At 34.0% G+C, this 24739-nt stretch overlaps 1 protein-coding gene across 4 annotated transcripts in view; it reads left to right on the top strand.

Annotated features, from left to right (window-relative positions):
- LOC128228839 (carbonic anhydrase-related protein 10-like) overlaps positions 1-24739 on the top strand; it is a 72777-nt gene that overhangs the window by 34044 nt on the left and 13994 nt on the right. The window contains exons 1-2 of one of the 4 annotated variants that reach the window (XM_052940351.1): positions 4929-5321; positions 24548-24583. The exons of 2 other annotated variants lie outside the window; for them this stretch is intronic. In XM_052940351.1, coding sequence (XP_052796311.1) covers positions 5240-5321; positions 24548-24583 — 118 coding nt within the window. In that variant the 5' untranslated portion in view covers positions 4929-5239. Of the gene's footprint in view, positions 1-4928; positions 5322-24547; positions 24584-24739 lie in introns of those variants that run through there. One more of the 4 variants, XM_052940354.1, reaches the window with a different exon arrangement.

Raw genomic sequence — 24739 nt, 5'->3', positions numbered from 1 at the left:
TGAAATTGGATTCGATTGTGTCTTGTAAATCTGAATAATAGAATTTCATTTATAACTGAGAAATGTCTTTTTACACCTTGACTGGAATCGGCAACAAAAAGGTTAATAAAACATGGTGAACAATCAATGCGTTAAGTTCACATTGTAACTGAATCAAACAAATGATACAGTCTGTCAATTGTTTTCAAAAATATGATAACCTAATGCGAATATATAATAATAACACTTGTGCATGTTGAAAAAATACCCTTTTCCTTTATTGCAGCCGGGTGAATATCTCTTTCTCTAATGCCTAAGTCACACATTCAGGATTTTTAATGCCGTCCTTGATAGGACCATTCCCGATTAAAATGTGTCAAATGTCTGATCAAGATCCTGTGATTCATGGCTGGAAATTCAAACTTTTATTAAAATTTGTAAAAACATTTATTTAATCACGACAACAATTAGATATTGTTCAGGAGGCGTCCCGATCCAGCCGTTTCCAGCAGAATTCGTCCCGATTATCCCGTTCTCAATCCGATTCTGATCCGATTTGTATCTTTGTCATGGTAAAAAACGACCGAATCTGTCCCGACAGCGTCCCGATTCTCCCGAATGCGATCCGACAGAGATCAGACAGTGACCAGACAATGAACCGACGCTGACGGAAGACATCCGTTAGAAAACCGTTTCACGTGATAGTCCCGTGATGGTCCCGTCCTATAAAAAATCGTGCGACGGCGGAATCTCATTCTAGCCTCAGCAATTCAACAACTTGAAGGAGCATCGCCGTCAGTTATTGGCCGATTGTCTTCATTTAAATTATAAATATTGAACCTAATTATTATAAGGTTTAAGTTACTTCACTATGCCAGCTAAGAAGAAGCCTGTGCCTGCCATGAAGGAAACTGCAAAACAACCAAGGAAAAGGAAGCCTATTTCTATTTCTCCTATGCATTCACCTGCTGAAGAGTCTAGTGATGATGGTGAGCCAGTTGAAGAACTCCAGCAAGTCCACAGGTGAGACTGAGCCCATTACCATTCCTGCAGTGGTCACCACAGTTGGGACTACTGCACCTACTTCTACAGTCACGACTACTACACCTACGGGTTCTACCTTAATAGCTAATTCTGCTTCTCCAGATCATGCCCGTTCCACAGGACACTGACCAGACAACACAGGACATTGTTACGATTTTGATCCGATACAGCAGAATCTGTCACGACATAGTCACGATTGTAATCCGACTAGACAAAATCGGCTGAGTTTCCCGAATGTTACGGGACGCACCTTACTGTCGGGAGGGCTTGGCCGACCTCTCCGGACCATTCCCGATCCGTAGGACTCTGTTACGAACATATACGACTGCGTTCAAACAATGATAGGACATTCCAGATCATTGAGGATAGTAATCCGACTTTTTCGTTTTTCGTGTCGTAGCGCTGTCTGATCTCAAACGGGAGCCATAATCGGCACTGTGTGAACGCCGCATAAAGAAGTACTTTAAATCATAAACACGCATTCAGTACATATTGTGTTAACTACTGTTGTGCCAAATGAGCTTTAATGGGTGTTTTTTTGATGTGCATGCTGTGATGAACACAGTATGTTTACAAGACATTACCAATAAAGAATGTTCTGTTTGCGATAAGTGATTGTTAACAAGCGCAATCTCTTTCAAGATAAATAATATGTTACCGTATGAATTAATATGATGGTCGACGAACTTAATCCCAAAAGCGCTGCTTGTTTGACTGTCCGTATATCGTTTGAACGTCAGGTCAACGTTTGATTGCTGAACCTTTAAACAAAATGTTACACATGTGTCCATGTTTAAATTTCTATTATATTACTATATTATATTGGTGATAGTTTGCATATTTTTTTCAAATAAACAAAATCAGGGAGCGATTCAGGCATCATCTGTGATTTGTTAATTGTTTCTTCGTTAATGCGAATCTTCAATTGATAATTTTCGAATGAACACTTATTTTGCTGAAGAACACAGTATTTTAAAGACGTGCTTCTTCAGATATTCACATTGCAACATCATATGCCTATCAACATCAAATGTCCATTGAAATAATTTTATATAAAGATGTGCAGAAATCAGAAAAGTTGTTTAACAGACACTTGTCAAATTACTGAAAGGCGTTTACAAACGATGCAAGTAATATAAAATGTAATCAAACATGTGTGTCAGTACACGTAAAAGTCTGCAGTTATTAAAACTTTTAAATGCTGAAACCATGCATGAAAACCTAACTTTTACCCTAACCCTTTTGGACATTTCAAACATCATGGATAGGTCATGGCCTTTAATTTCTCTCTGGAGATACGTCATTGTCATATGCCAACGATTTCAGTATAAAACAGGACAAAATATCCCTGACCTGGACAAAACAGACGTGTATAAAAATATGGACGTGAGTTCTTGGTTTTCTGAAGAGATAGACACTATATATTTATTTAATGTTTCAGGATGTGTGAATGCATGCTATTTATAATCAGTATTTCTCGAGGGAGTTGCTACAGACAAAATTGAAGGAAAGTTCAATAGTGTGGGTGACTTTAATAAATTGATGCCTGGGAGACTGCACAATGTAGCAGTCTTCAGTAATGTAACAGCGTGGCTGTTGATAAACGACTTGCACTCGTAAATGTTAACATAGCACGACCGAGTTTGATATTGCCGGAGACCTTAATGAATTGATGACTCGGAAACTGCACGATGAAACACGATGTCAATTATGTCTCAATTTGCCAACTACGTAAACTGACGATGTTGACATTAAGACGAATATTTTAGATCGCTTGCAAGAATGTAGGCATATGAACTAAGCTGTTTTATTCCCGTCTTACCTGAGATGTTCAATAACAGCATGAATTTAGTTGTTCGAAATCAGTGTTAACTGAGGTGTTTGATTACATCTTAAACTTAATTGTGAAATAACAGCTTGACGTTAGTTGTTATATTTCAATCTCAACTGATTTGTAATATTTCAGTCTTAAATGAAGTATTAGATTTCGGTCTCAACTGAGTTATCAAATTCTAGTCTGAACTGATATGTTCGATAACAGCTTGAATTGAAATGTTTCATTTCAGCGTGAACTGCGGTGTTACATTAAAACTTGAACTTAGTTGTAAGATTACATTTTGAACTGAGTTGTTAGAAGACTGTCTGAGATAAAATGTTTAGATCAAAGTTCGATATAAGTTATCAGTATGAACGGATTTGTTAGATGTAAGTTTGAAGTGATTTTGTAGATACAATTTAAACAAAGTTTTTGATTAAGTTATTATCCTGGTCTTGTCATTTTTGTAATTGATTTCAGAATAAGGTTTGTTTTATGCTCTAAGTACCTTGGGTATTATCACATTGAGAGTACGATTTTTATGGTAAAGGACAGCACTGTGTAGCCTTGTCGTAAATATAATCTATTACAAATAGTTAATCAGTACGACTTATATTTTGAATCTGAAGCAGACGGTAACGATTTCAGAACATATTTAACTCTTAAAATGGAATTTTAACGTCCAATATTTGCCCTGAAATGTTACCAGCTCAATAATGAGCGTTATTTTACACGCACTGTTTTTATATTTACGTAACACTTACTAGTGCATGCACAAAAACGTTACATGTCACTGATTGTATGATTACAGCTATTTGTTAACTCTCATGTATTGATTAAGCACAAACGCCTACAACTTGGAATGCGCTCGAACATATTTTGCATTCATTTACTAGTAAAGCTCGTTCAAAATCAATTGTCGAAATGGAACTTAAATGACAGTGCGCATATTTATCGTACAGTCTCCAAGTCATTTATTAATACAAGTAACCTACAGAAACGAATTCAACATATCTTGACATTTGGCACTGAAGTTGGAGTACATACCATTGGTTAAACTCGAGGTATTAACAGGTAATGGCGCCCTTCACTTAGCAGGCAGTACCTATGGGTATATTTGAAGATATATATTACATTTTGCTCTGGTGTCAATGCCTACACACTGTGTATTTACGGGCTCTTGTCCTTATAACATATCGATAATGCAAAAAAGAACCCCTTTGAAAAAGATTGAAGTCAATTGCCAAAACATAAATAAATACCGAGGTAGTATATACCATGTACACTTCAGTGTCGAATGGACTATACTGTTAGCTGAGCGACATATTCACCTCAAGCATCTGTTCTCTTCTTGACAATTTCTTTATACAATCGCTCCATACGTTTTTATGAATAATCATTGACATTTTATTTAATGCGACGTTATGCATGATTTCCTAGTTTGAAATATTAAAAGGCCGATCACATGTTGTGTGTATGGTATGACTACTCTGATTAAATTTCCATTATTAAAACATGATAATATATGTGATAATAGTTGTTTCTTTGTACACATATGAGAATCTGAAGAATATTCTGTTGATGGCCGTCGAAATAATTTGCTAACCGTTCAAATATGTAATACGAAACTGAACCAACACTTAAGTACAAAACGAAATAAATTAAAAAGCAAAACGTGTTTAAAAAATATTTCGAATTATTATCATGAATTTAAAACCATTAGTGACACTGTGGAACTCGTGAGTGGAGTAGATAGAAAGATATAGACGTTGTAAGAGTGTATGTATTCTGTTATACCTCTAGCGCTGCTGCTTGAGAAAGAAAAGTTGTATTGATTATCGGATATTTGAACGGCCGCTAGTCAATTCCAACATAGTTCACATAGAAGATAGTCTTCTGTTTTGAAACCATCTCCAAACGATTGTTTTCACTAGCTTCAAATGACATCGAATATCATTGAGTTTCGTGTTTCATTTTGGTGCAATATTTATTCAAAGCATAAAATGTCATAAAAGTTTCTTTAATACATCTCAGTAACGCTTTAATTTAATCTTTATTTCTAAATATGGAATTGATAAACCAATAAAACTGAAGCGGAATAAACATGGTGATTTTATTAAGATTGAAGCCTGTTGATGATAAAACAGTTCGTTCTTACTTTGCAAATGGAACGGAATTAATAAATGTCACGGTTTCAAATACCGCATCATGATATGATAACACACATCCGCTAAATATTCCTGAAAATAAAACACAAATGACAAGTTAGTATTGACTTGTTTTTATAAGAAAAAAGCGACTTTGATTAATTGCGCAGTAACTAGACAAAACAAGATATATTCCTGAGATACATCTGATAATTGTTTTATTGGAAGTGTGGACATATGCTCCTAGAACACCATGGATAGTTTTCTAGCAAACATTGATGCGGTGTTTAGAGTGTATTTTGGAGTTTTAGTGATATGCGTATCTTCAGCAACAGGTTTGTGTCTTTAATTGGTTTATATGAATTTCGCACAGTGTCATATATCTGAGATTGATTTAAGTTAGACATAAAGATACGAAAATATTTTTACGTAAGAAGTAGAAAAATAGTATATATCTTCTACTAAAATTAATAAAGATTTTCTTGCACCTTTTAAATTTCTTTGCTGAACATTTGTGTGTATAATGATAATTTGTTTTTTTAAGGAAGTGCTTTAGTTCGATAAGGGACATAAACAACGCACTAAACAATCGAAACACGTTCTATATGAAAACGTGTAGCTTCTGTATAACTTACAAAAACAATAAAAACATATTCTTAATATTCCAGTTGTTAATCTGCAACCTTGACAATCTAGAATTTTCCGTGACATGAAAGAACAAACCACAATAATAATTCATCTTAAATTTAAAACGGTTTCGACAATAAACAAAAGAGTTCTTGCCACCCAAAAGGTATCTGGAAAACAGTAATTTTTAATTTTACTTTCGTAGACAGACAATGCAGTTGATTCCTGTTTTCGAGCTTTTAGAGCAAACGTCTGTCGTTAATATATATATTCAGTTGACACATAGAATATTAAAATTTAACTCAGAGTATAACAAAAAAATATACAGTGAACTTGATATTTTTTTAAAACAAACGCCTTTTGTAAAATGTCATAAAATCTTACAACACAATTGCTATTGGAAGTACTATTGCCATATAAAGCATTTGAGTTTCTTTGTCGCTGTTAACTTAATGAAAAAGAATCAAATATCGAGTGCTCAATAATTTTGTTTAGTTTAATTAGAATGCCTTACATGTATATATTCTACAGTCAATGCAATTCATTATTAAAATTAAAAGCGACGTCGCAAGAGTGTCTTATTTTTAGTGTTCTGTCATGTGTTCTTACCTTTTAATATGGACGTGTCTTGAATTGCGGTTAAAATTGTTTCGAAAATATTTTTGTCATAGGCCATTGGTTATATACATTGAAACTAAATACAACAGTCAGATTCGGTTTACACGCAATTTCAGGGAAATTTTCGTCTGACTTGACAATTACAGATAACACGTGACACCAAAGTAAAATTGCCATTTTCATATGGGAAATGAACACGAAGGTCAATCATACTCCTTTGATTACTGTCTTCACTCGAAGGATATTTTATTGATCGACCAATGTCCGACCAATCTTCCAACAAAAATGATGGAAATCTAGTTTTCATTTGCTAATAGATTCTGGCGCACGTCCTCACGCCCATGGAACATTTATTTGCCATTACTTTACTGAATGCTAGGAATTCGCTACTATTGTCATAAAGTTCAGTGTTTCTTGAACTGTAGAAAAAATGCAATTAAAATAAAAAAGTAGAAGTCAACATATTTTAATGAAGTTTGGAGTAAACTAGTTTAAAAATGATATTAGTTTAAACTTTCTTTTACAGCAATTAGTAAGAAACTTAGATTTACTGTTGCTAAGGCTCTCCCGTTGGCACGATGTTTCGCCTGAGCGTGGTCTTTTGGTTTTTGGGAAATCGGATAATACGGACAACTTGCCCACTTGCTGACTTTATACCAAACTGACGAACTCTAATGTTGGAAATCGAACCCGGAGCGAGTGCGCCACCCTCTACGCTTACCGACCATCATGCTTAAATGCAGCTTGGAATACATTTGACTCGATTGTTTTTTCATTTATTTCGTGTTTAGATTGAATAAATAGCTTCCCGAAAAATGTGTTAACAAGTCAGCATTATTAGTTAAACAGAAATACCGGAATTGGTGGAATAGCTTGCTGGCCTTCCACGACATCGGGTTAATAGTTTGACTATTTCCCAAAAAGCCTTTAAACAAATGTTCTATTGCTTTATATTAGGTTTTCACAATAGTTTACGCAATGCTTAGGTAAAACATGATTGAGGCGCCCGGAACTATTTCAGATGGGAAATCATACATTGAATCCCATCTATACCAAAATTTGATGTTCTTATTCAAATGAATATAGCATTTATCGCTCTGTCATATTTAGGCAATATACTTCATAAATAGTTTTATCATAAAACTTCAATCTCGGTATTACGGATGCAACGTATACTATTAAAATATGCATCAATAAACCTCTACGGAATAATTTGTGCGTTAAATAGGATTGCTTCTCTTTTCATATATTCTAATCATTAATAACTTTATTGAAAGTGTGAGCCGGGAAAAATACACTGTCGATGAATCATTGTAATGTTGTGTAAATTTTCATCTTTAAATTCCTTCTGCATTTAACTATTGAACAGATTTACGCAATAAAGCCCTATTACACGAGCTCTATAACAATATAACCATTGTCTAATAATGAGTGCATGTCATTTCATAGTGCTGCGGTAATTTGCTTCCCTATTGTTGTTCTGTTTTGTTGGTATTTTTTCTAATATTGAATTTTCCCAGTAATTTAAGATACCAAGCTCAATCATTGTTTCACATTTGTTTGCGTGAAATACTTTCGGGAATATCGTGAATTGTAAGTAACATACTTTACATCAAAATACAATTCCTAGCTTCTCAAGAGGAAATTTTTCATCTTTTGTGAGTAAAATGAGATTTTGACCACTTGAATTGACATCAGAATACAAAACTAAGGATATCTCTATGTGATGCTTTGTACTTTCCTATTCGTGTTAGTGTGGCCATTGGATTCAATAATAAACACACTTAATTTGAATTCTATCCGGAGTACGCATTATGTAAAGAAACAACATATGCTCATTATTCCATGGACATTTCGTTACTAACTCACTACTGCCCTTACGTGAAAATGCAAAATAAATACGCCGTTTGTGTTAAAAATGCTTTCAAACAGGTGTTGATTTGTTATGTTACGGAACAAAAACACATATCAAGTCCATTTCATTTGTAACATCATGGAACAGGGAAACGTCAGTAAGCACTTTAAAATTGTAAAAACCCGGAAAATTATAGTATATTTAGTTTTAGTTTTAAAGTTGTTTAATTTAACAACGATTGTGAAGCAAGCTTTTGCAACTTATATTAATTATATTAATTATACTCGTTAGCACGAGGTTGCGCGAGAGTGTGGTCTTGTGTTTCGGTGTAAACCGGAATACTCGGAGAAAAACACACTAACCAAACTCACATGCGGAAAATAATAGGTCATAAAAACATTTCATTTGTAACGGCTTGAACTTATAGCAGGTCATCCAGCACATTTTATTTTTTACAGCACTAACTATAACATGTCATACTTGCAAATATTCACAAGTATCTACAACGAGTACTGTAGTCTGAAACAAATATATTGTAGTGTGAGGGAAGCGTTTGTACAGTTTACACTGCATCCATTACGTAAGATTTTTATAAACATATATCTGAACGTCATAAAACTGCTGATGAATCTGACAATAATGTTAGACATTTTACACATGTATTGGATTTATTTGTTATTTTTTATGCATAGTTCCATTTCTTCAGAGCTTGCAATGCAATACTTCCCCCAGCTTTGGCGTGTCATCACGTTCTATTTTGCTGATAAACAACAATTGGACATGGCAACTTGATCCCTTAATTCTATTTGGTACTACCATTAAATGAATATTGCCGTTAATTGATTATTGTTCTACGTCTGTGAACGGACCTAAACAATTGACCAGGCCGTACCAGCTCAATATCTAGGAAGTGTTATTCCATGTCATTTCATCATTTAGATGAAGAATTAGATAACCAAATCCAAAAACGTAGGTCTTTCGTCAATATGAACCATATAGTGTTATGTACTCACTTCACAAACACATTTGTATATGTATACATATTCTTAAATATAATGCATTGGTGTAATTTATGCAGCGCATTTATGAGCATTGATTGTACTTCCAAACCGTGATATCGAAATATTTGTCTTTATTATTCACCGCTCGCCATATAGTCGATTGACTCATACTTCATCAGCATTCTGTATCGGACTGCGGAAACCCCCAAAAGTGTACTTGTTGTTTTTCTTCTCACTCTTCTAAATGGGCTGAGCAAAATAATGTATGCCGTTACGTGTACGAACATTTCAATGTTTCTTTAAAGATATGTTGCTAAGCCCAGTTGTCAAGGGTCATTAAAAAACCCTGATTAGAGGCACACATATCGATCGAAACGACAAATAACGTAGGACACTAACGTACCTTGGAAGAGTAAGTGAAACTGGATTTCACTGTAAAGAGAAAAAACTGTAAATCAACAACATCGATTGTGTGGGTCGTTTTGTTTGAATGCAGAATTATATTTGTATTCACCGTCGTATGCCGGCATGACATTAAACGAAACCGAAATCACATTTTCTAATTTCCCAAATGAATGAATCGACTCGATACGAATCGCATTTTCTTCAAATTGAATAAATTGTGCCGTTTTGTAGTAGCTTAAGTGACAAAGGTACATCGGCATGTGTAATATACATATTTAACGTATCGTCAATTGCTTAAAGCTGCACTCACACAGATTTACCTTTTTTTAACTTTATTTATTTTTTGTCTTGGAAAGAGCAAATTTTTGCGTAAATATCTTTAAATCAGTGAAAAAAGACTTTGTTATGTCTCATTTTCCCAGTTCAGACTTCCAGCTAATCAAATTCATTACTTTTACACACTGTAATTTTCAAAATGTCAATTAATTAACAAATGACAACACAAATGTTTTATACAAAAAAAATACATGGCTGGCCATGGCTTCCCGTTGAAAGTTGCCTGTTTTCCCACTGGGGCAATACTCAACCAAAGCCGTGGTCATGACGGTACGCAATACAAACCCTGGTAAAACGATATGACTGAAATGTCGTTGACACACTGAAAAGTGATGTGTTTCAAATATCAAACCTATATGGAAATACAATACAAATATTTCGTACCACTGCTGAAAAACGTATGTTTTTACATCAACACGTGCAATATGTGGAAATCAGAAACAATTAGAAAACGAAAACAAGTTCTAAGCATAAATGAGACAAGAACATGATGTACCACATGTCGTAATCCAAAACGGAGTGTTTGAATAATATAAAACAACGAAGACAAACTCGTTCATGTAAAACGTTACAACAAATTTAACATCATAGTGCGTGAAGAACAAGGTGAAATTGAACATTTCTACGTCTAAGGTTACAATAAACCGATCAGGGCTCGGGTATGCAATAGAGCCACTCAGAGTCTATATCAATACATCTACTGTTACTAAAAGTGTTACTTATAGATTCGTATAAAGACCGTGATCTTTAATTATAATTTTGCTTACTCCGATTCAAAACAAGGTTTTGAAATTAAGCCTCGATATTTCGTAGAAACGTTTTAAACGGTATTAGAAACATGAATTTAAACATGTACAAGTACAGCTTAAGCATAGCTATAGTTTTCATATTCATAAAATCGATCACGTCCTTTCAGTGGAACAAGTTTTTTAGTTTGTCTGTAAACAAATGTATCATATATCTATTGACATCGATTGTTTTGAAACACTAGTGTTTTATAGCAAACAATAAAGCAAAATATAAGTGAATGCAAAAGCCTCTCTGTGCTAGGGTATTGCCATTGCATTATTTAAAATAATGCTGATCAATAACAGTTCAGTTTTATCATTGAAAGAGTATATATGTTCTTTGTACTTTAATAGCTTAGTTCTGTAATTTGATGAAAAGTGGTGGATGTTGATGGATATTAACACTATTTCTTGGAGGAGTTAAAGAGGAAAACGCTGCTGCTGCCTTCTATGTCGTAACGGTCTTTAATGAAAGGAGCGATAAAATACCGAACAAAACCACTTGTCTTTTATAACATACCTGCGTAATACGAGTATGATGGTTGAGGTGTATGTGATGAATGTTTTCAAAGATTGGAATGGTGAGAGAATATGAATGACATTTATTTTAAATTTAATCAAATATACTTCAACGACAACTTGGTTATGACATTTTATTTCCGAGAGAGAACTCATCTGTATTTCAAAGGCAATGCGATTAAAGTAATTGTTGATCTCTTATGCTCAATATGCCATGACAATTATAACTGTTTGGCACAAAATAGAAACGCAAACAAGACATATATTATGCTAACAATTGCCAGTATCTCTATGTTTTCCTCAGATGTTGTCATTTTTGTACGATATGTACATGTATAAAAGCAGAATTATCTTAATTCCTTTTTATTGCGTATGTTGAAATTATGGACTTGAAATAAATGCTCCGTTAAAAAAAGTTTAATTAGTAACGAGGCTACTTTGTCTCAATTTTTCAAATAATATTGGAATGAATTACCCATATTGTTAACAGAAAATATTTCATTGTTCTAGATAGTCAATGTTTTCAATGGGTGCCTGTTTTATATGTTTACGAAATAGAACCATTGGGATAATGTTTTAATGAAAGGAATAAAGCACACTCGACATGAGTTTTTATATAAAAAGGCTATACCTGAGCTAATCCATTACACAGAACAAAATTGTTATGTTCAAATTTGAAACAATAACGATATATAGCATACAAAAGGGTCGTTCTTGATAATTGTTCTGAAACGATCGGGCAAAATAGCTAAACAATACTACTCTAGTTACAGCAACATTCATTAGCATTTTGTTATCTTTTTATAAAATGGAAATACTTAAAGGAAGCAAAATTCTTAAGATTCCCGTTTAAAGTGGTTTTAAACACATATCTGGACAAAAACCGAATCAAAAATAGCCATATCAGCGAATGCCAATGCTAATCTGTGATAGAAGTATTGCACATGTACGATTGAAGCATCGCTGTGGGCTTGCCTCCGTTATGCGTTTTGTCATTGTGAGTGTCTTTGACATTATCCCATTTATGTCCGAACTGTTAAATGTGTGAACGTTGACGACGAAACGACTTTCTCTTTAATTTGACGTTGAAATAAGAAATACCAAATTGTGTATCCTGATTTCATAAACTTCGAACACCAAGCAGTTGTTAAATTATGTATGACACCACATTATGTTATCTCTTAAATACTGACTTACTGCTGCTAAAACAGTTTTTTTGAAAAAGGAACATGTCGACAATGAAGATTAACTCTGAAAGATAATCATAGATGCAATTCTCTGTTTCTGTATCCGAGTGAATTCAATTCCAGTGGGTAATGTCGCAATTTGATTTCAAAGAGATACTATCTTTAAATTTTAACACGGCTTCGCTTAGTACTTTGATGAAAATTGTCGAGCGTGTTGATGGCAATAAACACCTTTTTTTACCGGAAGCGTTACTGACAAACGGTGCTTCTTTTTTCTATGCTGCGGCAGTCATTAATGATAGGAGCTGTACAATAAAAGCAGAAAACACCACTTGACTGTATAACCGACCTGTGTCACACGAGTTTTATGTTGGAGGTGTTTGGGATTATTGATTCCAATGATTTATAATGGTAAGAAATGTGCAACTCCGTGCATGCACTACATAAAAGTTATATTAAATACTCAAATATACTTCATCGGCCGCTTGTTTATTGCACTCGCGCATACAACTTCATTAACCTTTATGTCATCTGTTTGTTATGCGAACTATGATCTGTGCATATCGATGAGGTGTGCACATATACTTTGAGAGTTTGAGAAGAATGTGTGGTTCGATTTGGTTTGGCAATGACAATTCATTTCACATTGAGTAACTGTATTTCCATGGCAAAGGCGAATGGAAATATTGTTAATCGTTTTGGCGATACCAACGCAAACAATAAAACAAAGGAAATAACAGGTATAAGCACATAAACGACAGTTTAAATATATAAAACTCTGTATAGAGGCACACGGCAATCGCCCAGACGACAATGAACTAGATACACAAACTTGTGAACACCACATACATAGATACAAGCACCACAAACAAACCACGCACGTATTAAAATAGTTAAGTTTAAATAATGGGAACCGCCTTGGGATCGGTCAGTGAAACACGAGTCTACTAGGGTCTTAAACTTGTTTGTTTCGCAATAACCTTTATTTGTTCAGAAAGTTATTATTTATTACAAATATAGAAATGCAGCCTCATCAGACAAAGCATAAACTTATAATCAATGAAGAATAAAGTAAAAAAAGTAAAAAAACAACAACAACATATTAACTGCTAAAATAACGTGTTTTGAATGACTTTATGATTCTATGCTGACAAAAGGAAATGTATGTCGGAAATGAAGCGCGAGTTACAACCCCTGATTATTTGTATTTGCTTGCATTGCTATCATGGTCTTCTGTTCTTGTTCCTTTTGTATTTAATACCATCAGAGATTCTTAGGGTTAAATTTCAACATTTGATATAAAATATAATAGTGAGCCAATGACACTAATCTGCATAACTTGTTTCTCACACAAATAATCATCACCAATTCATCATTGTATGAACATTTCAGAAAAAAAAATATTTTTTTAACATTGACAGTGTTTTTATCATTTTCAAAAAAGAACATTATTCTTCATACATTTCTTCTTAAAAACTTGTATACCGTGTAAACCTGACATTCACGTCATTTAGTCTCTAGGTATGTACGATGTCATTCCGTGAAAAAACAAACAAAAAACGTTTATCTTTTAAGGCTAGAAAGACACATCACGACCCGAAAGGAACTAGAGAATCTAGTCATACATTTGGGAAATAAGAATATATGGGCTTCTTCTTTTCCTTTCGAATGGCATTCCGACGAATGGCGGTAAATACAAATAACATTCGGCATCGAAAACCAGAATATCGTGAGAATTTCGAGTTTCGGTTCAACAAAAAGTACTTACCCTGACAATAAGTATGAAACGCGTGGTTATTACTTACAAAAAAGTAATGGTGACGTCTTTGCGGATGGTGTATTACAGACAAAGCTCAAGAAATAATCAATTTAATATGTTGTTGATACAAGTGCCTTTCGGGTGTTTCTTTGCGCTACAAATACAGAACTAATCTGCAATGCAGCAGTTTGGTAAACTTTAATAGTAACCACCGAACTAGTGTATCTACATATACCGTCTGTTTTGTCTTTCTGAGACATCAAAGTAAACAGAAGTAATGAGTTAATTGTAAAACACACGAGCACACACATCATTGCCCAGGTGTCTGCAGAAGTAACTGGGACAGTCAGTGGGAGTTCATTTTTTTGAACAATAATAATTGAGTTGACCGTTTGATACAAATTGATAAATTTGAAACGCTGTTTACCATTAAGGTTGTTCACAAGTAGCTTAGAGTTGATTTTATACTTTCAAAAATTGATAAAATATGCATTGATATAACATGATACTGTTCGTAATCGTCAATGATACTTTAAACGACGTAATCTTCTTTTGTTACCCTAGTTGATCCATGATCAAATATATATGATGTGTAGCCGTGTGAATTAATATGACAGTCGACGAACTTGGCTCCGAGAGAGCTGCTTGTTTGAATGTAAAGTATCTCTGGATCGTCAATTCAATGTTTGATTGCTGAGCCTTTAAAACAAATGTTATACATATTTAAAATTTAGTATGTCCCTGTCTTAGTTTCATTTCAATATTATAATGTTGGTAATAGTCTGCAAATTTGGTTCAATAATCTAATGTGCAGGAATAAGAACAGCGTTCCAAACAGACGCTTGCTAATTAAATCAAAGGCGGTTTTCAAACCACAAGTCGACTTTAACCCTTAGGCTGCTGATGGCGATTTTAAAGGCTTTGCAAACAGCTTGGAACCAGACCAGACGCCGAGTAACTCGGCGCCTGGTCAGGTTCCAAGCTGTTTGCCACTCAGTCAATATATCCCCAAAGGTTTAAGTAAATTGAAAGAAATTTAGAATAAAGCAGACGACATTTTTGAGCAGACGACAATTTACCCAGCATGCAAAGGGTTAATGATATGATGTAAAGATTGAACTAAACATGAATGTCATTCCGTGTGCAACCGCGAATAAGAAAGCATAACCTTTACCATTGTGGGGTGACTTTAAGAATTGATGACCTGGAAAGTGCACAATATGGCAGTTGTCAGTAATGAAATAACTTTTGGCGTTTAATAAACGACACGCACTCGTAAATGTTAAAGATAGGACGATTGTGTTCGATATTGCCGGAAACCTTAATGAATTGATGACTCCGAGACTGCACGATATAATCATTTGTCAATTATTTTCTAATTTTCCAACTATGTAAACTGATGATGTTAACATTAGACGACTATTTTAGCTCGCATGTCACGATGTAGGCATCTGAACTTTAATTGAGTTGTTCGATTTTAGTTTTAACTGAGTTGTTAAATTACAGCTTGACTTGAGCTGTAAAAGTTCAGTTTGAAATGATTTGTAAGATTTCAGTCTGTAATGATAGTGTCCTCTTTTTAAATACATAGTACGGATATAAACGACAAGCATGGATCGTTGTTGGATCTATTTTGAAATAATTAAAGAACCATACTGTTGCTGTTTCCACAATGACTGTTATTCCAACATGTATGAATCGTATTAATCAAATGTTATATTCAATAAGACCGATCGGAGCTAACATTGACTGGAGCCATATGGTACAAACGTATCTTCATTTCAAAATTGACATTGTTGAAATTGTGACTCAGCCCTTTGAGCCCTGATGTTTGATATAGAAGTGAGAGCCGTCTAAATTGCATTGGTATGTCTATATTCACCACCAGAAAGTAGCATTATTTACTACATGTTTTTAACATGTTAATTATAAAACAACTAAGTCAAATGTTTAAATTAATATGCATTAATACAATGCAGCATTTGGCAGCAGAAATATTGTGTTGATTTATAGTTTTATTGTGTCAATACAGATCAAAGAAATGATAAAACACAAGAACATAAATTAAAGGCTCACGAAATAATGTCCAACAGACAGTAAATGAGAATAATATTTATACCATTTTCGTATTTGTTTGACAACTAATTATCTATTCACTGTAATTGAAACAAGTGACACACAATCGAATTTCATTTCCTTCATTTATTGGTGTAATATGCTGCACTCAACCGCGATATCGCAATTTGCTAGAAATATTTTCAGAGTTCTAGAATACATTTGCATATATAACGTTAGATAATTAATTTTTCTTTTGTCTTCCGAGTAAATACCGATGAGAGAATATTTTTCTTGGTAAGCTCGAATTCAGCTGAAATAATAGATCTTCAATCAGACATGGTTGATTGGTAAACAATTTGGAGTCACATAATAGTTAAAGACTCTAATCTACGAATAGATAAGCGGTGTATCGCTAAGACATCCAATACCTGCAAACAGTTTTAAAGAAAGTATTGGTAAATAGAATTTATACGTAAATTCATGGAATTGCGCTTGCAAACAGATTTTAATCTTCTACATGGTGATTTCATAGACGATGTTTTGAAACTTGCTTGTGTTTCCAAGTGTTTAAGCGAGAATCTATTAGCACATACAACGCGAATGTTCATGAATACGTGAGATATGACTCTAAATGGAAGCGATATAAATACTCTTTTGCTGATATCCATTTATGTCTGCCAAAATTCTTGATTGTTCAATGCTCACAAATAGACACACGGTATATCCGAATATAGATTTATTTTTGTATTTAATGAATTAGATCGAACAGGCATTTTCAGCATTCATTTAGTGGTTTTATTTCTTTTGTCATTGCTTATTCGTTCTCAAAGACGTCATGATTGCATTTCAGTTGGTAATAACTAAACGCCTCGGCATGTTATCAGAAAAAGCATTTCTATTATTGATGGAAACGGCATTTCAAAGCAATGGCATCTTCTATGTTCAATGCAGAAATATATTTGTATTCAACGCTGTTAGACGGAGTTCAATTAAAATATACTGAAAGTGAAAGAAGTTCACACATTCAGTATTTGCCACACGTATCATAAGACCCTCTGGAATGCGTATTTCTTGTTTCGGTTAGAATTGTGTCTTAATAGCTTTATATAACTTCCTTTACCTTTTTAAAATGTATTTTGTCTAATGAGATGGTTGTATTGTTTGGCGTACTGTGTTATTGATAAAACAGCCCTGCGTTCATTTAAGATGTTTACGTTTTTGAATTGGTCCCCCGCTTGCATTTGGTGCTTTGCAATGCAATAGGGATATCGAATGAGACACTTTGCCAACGTTGGCTAACGTTAGCCTTATCTAAACTCAAGGCAGCCGTCAGCCTTTATTTATTTCTAAAGTAAAGCGGTTAATTTTATCAGAGGATATTTGATCATCAAATAGCTAGATACAAGAAAACAGGAACCTTACGATTAACATACATCAATAATAAACATTTATAACATTGACATATCGCGCTTCGGCTGTCGTCTGCTGCAATGACATTATAATTTGCAGATGACATTTAATATGAAGAATTCCTTGTGCTCTAATTCCGACATGGTCTTCAAGTCCATGTTTAGACAGGATAGGCAGAAGTATATTAATGATACATGATATGCCTCATTAAACAAAGTATTTAACTGAACGCTTCCATTACCCATCGACCCTACCCAAGTATTGGTTTTTCAAGCCTGATTACCGTCAACTCTTTAGTCAAGTTTTTTGAGGAATGACTGCATACATTTGCTTCAAAGGCGCTTTAGTTTATATTGTGACTTGTTTATAAGCGCAATGAATGGTTCTTTATAGACGGTGATGTTTGAGATACAATCCCTCGTCGATATATTTAAAATCCTTGCACTAAAACCCATGTCCCTTATGTCTTATTAATTACACAGTTGATGATGTTTTGTTTGCAAGTAAGATATTTGTTCGATGCAGTAGGACTAGCATTGACATTCGGTCAATGCATGTAATCACGACAGTAAGTCCGTCATAGTATTGAAAGTGTTTTATGCTGATATAACAATATATAGGTACATAATCTGGTTGTCAATCGACCATTGAACATAGTTTTGTACCGACATAAACAATTAAACGATTGGTGTTGGGACAAATCATACTTTAATGACAATGGACCAGAAAAAAGAGCAATCGCATATTTGTATAGACCACATCCTGACACGTATATGTGTGTCTTGATCTCCGATGGATACCTCTGTGAGAATGTATTCTCATATAAAAACTAATTGTATGTTAAACATTTATGTTTAACGTTTTCGCAGTTATTGTTGGCAATGTTGGCAGTGCAGTTGTGCACATTTTATTCTATAAATTGAGATGTAGTTAAAATAAGTTTTTCGATAAAAATATTTTTTTGGGTTAGATTCACAAATGTGTAATGTAATTCCGTGCATTTATTACTTTATGTATGAATACAGATTGCAAATGGAATACACCGATGATGAAAAGCTAGCTCATCATACGATTTAAGTTGTCCAATGGGATTGTTGTATAGACGATGCTGATTGATATGCCGTCCCTTGTAGATTTCTATTGCGCATTTAGCACTTAAATGCACTTTTGATTATTTACATATTTGCTGATATTGTACTTTTTCCGCGATAATGATATTTGTTTAATGCTCACTTGTGGAGAAGACAATTTATAGTGTTTTCTAAATATAACTTGTATTTGTCTGTCTACAACAAAGCGTAAATACTTTTAACACATTAATGTAAGCGATCGCTTTATTCAGAATATCAATGTAACTTTTGCGTTAAAGAACTGTTCTCTTATAGCAATGCAATTCATATATTGCAGATAAACAGTGAACAAGGTAATGAATTTTTACGCAAAAGCACTTGCTTATATGTTCATAATATTATTGGTAAACGTCCAATAAATGATGAAGTTATTGTCTCTTTCGGATGATTTATGTTTGTTTCACAATGAAGTGGATCGAAGGGCAGACATTGATACAGAGAGGCAGAACATTAGCACCATAAGCATTTCTAACAGCCTAGCCAATAACATGCTACTTCACTGATATGATTTGTTTTATAGAAGTAACGAAGATAATTTAACACACTGTCGAACATATTATGAGGGTTATTGAAATATTAAATATGCGATTAGTAAAGGATGTTGGTAAAGAAATTGAACAAATTATTGCTATAAATAGTTGACATCATTAGTCTCTTGTTTAGCAAATGGTGTTTTTGGTAATAGCAAAAGGATCTAAAAGCTATTGGTTGTTGGACAAACCATAGGCTTATGACAATGACCTTGTTAAAGATATTCACATATTACAAAACAACTTTGACCGTTATCTGCTTGTTTATGGCATGTTAAACTAATCCTTTATTTGTTTATATATATATCCAAAACTATAAGTTTAAATTAAAAGTATTGAGAGACTTAGATTGCTGTAAATGAACATAGTCTTACTGCTTCGTTCTTTGTATAATGTGGAAGTAAACAATCCAAGAGTAAACAAAAATTACAAAGCCATTTTAAAATAAAATAATGATGCATAAATTTAGACATGTATCCTGTAAACTTTATCGGTATTTAGAAAATATATTAACCAATTCTTAAGGATCAGACAATTATAAGCTACGTTGTGGACAACTGTACAATAAATTACATATTACTTTATATGTTTCCCGGTATTTCCACTTAAGCTATCGTCTGATGCAATGACATTATCACTTTCAGCCGTGATTTTTTCATAATGGAAATGTGTGTCCTTATCACATTGTGGTCTATTCTAAAGACAGGATGAACGGAAATATATAAATGACACAAGATATGCCTCAATAACCGAGGCATTTAAATGAATGTTTACGTGTTGGGTTTGTTATGCTTGATTTTCTGACATGTTTTCCGTGGAAAAACAAGATTGAAGACACATTATACTCAATTTGCCTTAATTACTTTTTTCCAGTTTATTTGTGACTGTTTTATCAGTGCAATGATTTATTTTTATAGACGTGAATGATTGAGATGCCGTCCCTTGTCGATATTTGGCACTTAAATGCCTGTCCCTCACAGATGATTAATTACAAAATTGATGAGCAATTTATTCGCGATTATAAGTTTGTTTGATGGACAACAGTGGACTTGCCTTTGTAAAATGACCAATGACATAACGTTTGTTCAATAACAGTCTATGCTATTTTGTCTAAATTAGACGAAACCATAGGAGAAATATACGTTATGTCTGAACTTATTTTCTTTAGTTGCAACGATAGGCGTTTGCATGGAAAATACATTTTAGGTAACACTAGTGATAGGTTATCGATAGCTACACCCTCTTAAATTCTTCATATTATCCATGAGTTATTGCGAAATGAATTATTTAGAAATTATCTCGTATTGGTTGTTATAAAAATCACAATGCCGAGCCGGATATCAAATGGGAAATAGGGGATACTATGATAGGACGCTTTTCTGGTGACCTGTATCACGCCGAGTTCGGCTCTTTTGCAACTCTTGACATAATGGAGTTGCTGTCAATGAACACTTGTTTTGGAACAGGGACTTTTAGTTTCAAGAATCTAAAGGTAAATAACAATTACTTAGCCATTTAACAATTATAGTTGCCATCGGATTACATGATTATTTGCATGTCTCCTTTAAGCTCCTTCTATACTTGAGGCAGAAGTACATGGTTGTGTGGCTGAATCAAATTGTGTTCGCCTACCACTGGAACCGTTCAAATTCTGAATATAGAATATTTAAATTATTGAAATGGTACATACACTAGTTCAACAACATGCGTTTAAACCAAACTGGCACGCCATATATAAATGCAGACGGTCAGTCGCTCGCCTTTCTAGGGGTAATTTGTGTTCCCCATACCATTTGCATAGTTACAGGACAGAGCAATGGTGCAGCATTTTGTAACAGCTCTTGTGTTCTGTTACGTCTAGAACCCATTCCTTTCCCGTAGTTTAACCTCAACTATATACGGATGCATGTCAAAATGCCATTAGAAGGACAATGATAGTTAGAGGCTCTCGTCTACAAATTTACCAAATACATATGGCCACCCAAACGTCTACGTAAAAAAAGATCACCCATATATTTACAACATATCGACAAGCGTCTTTAGCTATGCTCTCTTTTGACTTGTATTGCTTTGTGTGGTTAACATTTATGCTGTTTCAGACTCGTTTAAACCCATCTTTCCCGAAATGTATATTCTAATGAGAACTAAAGACTGTTCCTAGCTTGCAAGAATGTGTTATTTACAATTTGAAACAATACATTTCAATGATGTTTATGCACACCGTAATTTATCAAACATTCTGTTAATTCTACCTTGCCTGTATTTATACGTAGTTTTCACTTATTCGTACTACTTCCAAATACTAAATGTTAAGTACAAATAACAAAGAATGAGACTGATCTAAGTTGTAGAGATACAAATGCCTGGGTCATACTGCTAACCATTCTTCATTACTAAGATTATTTGTAAATTCAATCTTTTTAGAATTCGAAAAAAAAAACAACAACTATATTTTGTAAAAACAATTCTTGTTACTTGAATTAAATAATGAATTGATGCTGTGTGTTATACTTATTCTGCATAACATATGAAAGTATATATAAGAGAGTGTGCGAACTATTATGTGTGTGTGTGTTTTGTACGTGTAGCTACATGTTCATGTTAAAGATGAAGTTGTAATTAAAAGCCACTTGCGATATTTTACTTAAACTCAGAAGTTGTCTGCTGACTGATTCTTGCACAAATCACTTTTCTAGTACCATAATTGTATAAGCATAAAATTTACACATGACGTATTTAAAACATAGACAAAGTAGTCAACAAGTTCACGTTTTAGCACATGTAGTGTTTCGGATCCGCTCTTTTTACATATTGCCGCAGACCAACAAGTACATGTCTTTTGAATGGTATCTCGAGGGTTGTTTACCGTCCTATTGCAATTAATTATTTATTACTGAGTACCATTCTTGTCAGCGACCTCGCGCAGCGGACGCTACTTCAAGTAAAGGATCCTCTTAGCCCAGAGCTTTTAGAACGTTGTGAATTGTGCCTGTGGGAAATACTGCGAAGTGTGAGCAGCATGCCTCTTGCATTACGTGACGCCCCATGCTTTGTTGTGAAACAAACGAAGCACAGCTCATTTTTTTCCAATAACCCGAATCTATTATGTTTTCGAATTCATGTTTCAATACTTGGCAAATTACTGTAGCAATGTTTTGTCAATCGACGAATTATCCGATGAAAACGACATGTTACACAAGAACAAGGCTTTTGTCGATTACCTGCCTGTTGAAATGGTGTTTTCTCATTGAAAAGAAAACCCTTCATTGCACGAATACAAATATTACATTATTGAAACAGTATGCTGTATAAAAATGACAATGAAAACCCTTATAAAAACGTATTGTTCAAATAATAACACCATTTATACACGCAAATTATTCAAGCAAATAAACTCAGAACTATGTATAAAACAGGGTATAAACATGTCTAAGTAGAATTGTCATTACCCTAGGTCTTGATCTGATAATGTCGATGTTGATATGTTTTATAAAACGATGTTTTTTTATAATCAATATCTGTAAACCATGTAAACAACTGTATTCTCATTAAATGAAAAGCAGTTTTGAATAATGTGTAGAGGCTCTACACTACGATGCCACAATGGCTTGATGACAAAGGCTCAGTGATATTGATTATAAATACTATTATGACTTTAAATTTTACAATTATGAACCTTACGTCAATGTCGCCCTAATCGACTTAATTTATGATATTATTGGTCGCCAGTATGTCCTTAAATAGGCTCTCAAAGACACTCACCTACTCACTAATTATTTTATTGTAGCAAATGAACCTTTCCCGGTTTTATAACTTTCCATTTGTTTCCTTGATAGAACGCGTTAAACAACGAAATAGGCCTGTTCAAATCTACTTCTCACAAAGACACGATGATCAATTGTGATCAGTGTTTACATGTGTTTTATTAATTATTTAGACGTTTTTGAACATCCCTTGTTCCTGAGTACAATTTTTTTCCGTTAATGATCTCGTAATAATTCTATCTAAGACTGCATTGCGTGCCAGTGAATCATTACCATATTCTCGTCTTTGACTATAGTTGGTTGTCCAGCACAAGCCAATGAATGTATCTCATTAACCCGTTTGTAAATGCACACGTCAAGGAATTGAATTAAGAACTGCATATATGTATATTTTGATAAGTTAATCAACCCAGGCGTATGCTTAGATAATGTTTAATATGTTATAATGGATGTTGTTGCTGCCTTTTTAATCGCATTAGCGCAAAATGCCCACTAGGGTTGTAACATTTTCAAATCAAACTTCATAAAACTGTGTGTAAGAATGTCTAGCTCTATATGATCAAAATCGATTATTGATTAAGTCCGGACAAAGAGAAGGTCACTAGGATAATTGTGGGAAAACCGTTGTTTACCCAGTACCGACAACATTTTATACACTAGATAAGCCTGGGCAGAAAGTTTTTATGTTTGATATCAAGTTTACGTATGGTTTTAAAGGGACTGTACCCTGTATGATGAAAAAGTGAGAAAAAAAAGAATATTGTCGAAAACTGACAAACTTTGTATCGATGTATACAATGCATTGAAACTAACGAACTGAAATACCACATAGATTACAATTAATTTATTTTTCGCAGTTTTTTTCGTATTTTCCATTAATTTATTTTACTGGGTATGTCTAACTAGTAGAATTCATTCCTTATGCGGGATTGACTAGTCGATATTATCACGTGATATTTTCAAGTTATGTTTATAGCTTAAATATTCCAGCCGTTTTTGGTAAGCCTTCGTAACACAGTGGATACAATTTTGGCGACACCGGTTCAAACCCGGTCTCCGCCTCGATTGTTTTTACAATTATGATATCAAAGAGTAAAACATTTTATTCAAAAATTGTCCTGAGATTCGTTACAGAAAAAACGTTTTTGGTGCCAATCTAGTGTACAGTCCCTTTAACATGAAAGCTACATGATACTTATGACAGCAATATAACTGTCATTGGCCCTCTTCAAAATTTCAAATACATAAAACTTGTTCATGAAAATTTTCCATGTATTCACTGTGTGATGTTTTCACTAAAACAGTTTAATTATATGGCGAATCTTCAAGTTTCTCAGACCTGTCTTTGTTAGGCTTTTGCCGTGAAGAATCGTTTGGTGCTATAAAAGTCATAATGAGTGCAGCGTTGCGTTTACTGATTCACGTTCCGAGTTCTTGTAAGGGCATGAAGGATACACATACTAGTTGGGAATCGGCAAACAATGAATTTATCAATAGCGTCCTCAGCATGCGCTCTTAGTTTGCACATTCTTGTGTCTTGGAGTTATGCACCTGTTTTTTTTCTATTCCACTAGGTTTAAATGAAAAAGATCACGAGCGTTCTGTTCAGGGTAAGCATGGTTGTTGTATGCATACTCGTATATTGAAGAGTCATTGTCGCTTTTTACATTGAAAAGTATTTAGCTTGACATTATAAAATTCCATACCAACTACCACGTGAAATGTCAACTTATTTGTTTTTGAAATTATAAAATGATTTTTGCATA

The sequence above is a fragment of the Mya arenaria genome, chromosome 3, assembly GCF_026914265.1.
Source record: "Mya arenaria isolate MELC-2E11 chromosome 3, ASM2691426v1".
NCBI classification, from domain to species: domain Eukaryota; kingdom Metazoa; phylum Mollusca; class Bivalvia; order Myida; family Myidae; genus Mya; species Mya arenaria.
The sequence above is the reverse complement of the archived record's forward strand: the minus strand, read 5'-3'. Positions and strand labels throughout refer to the sequence as shown.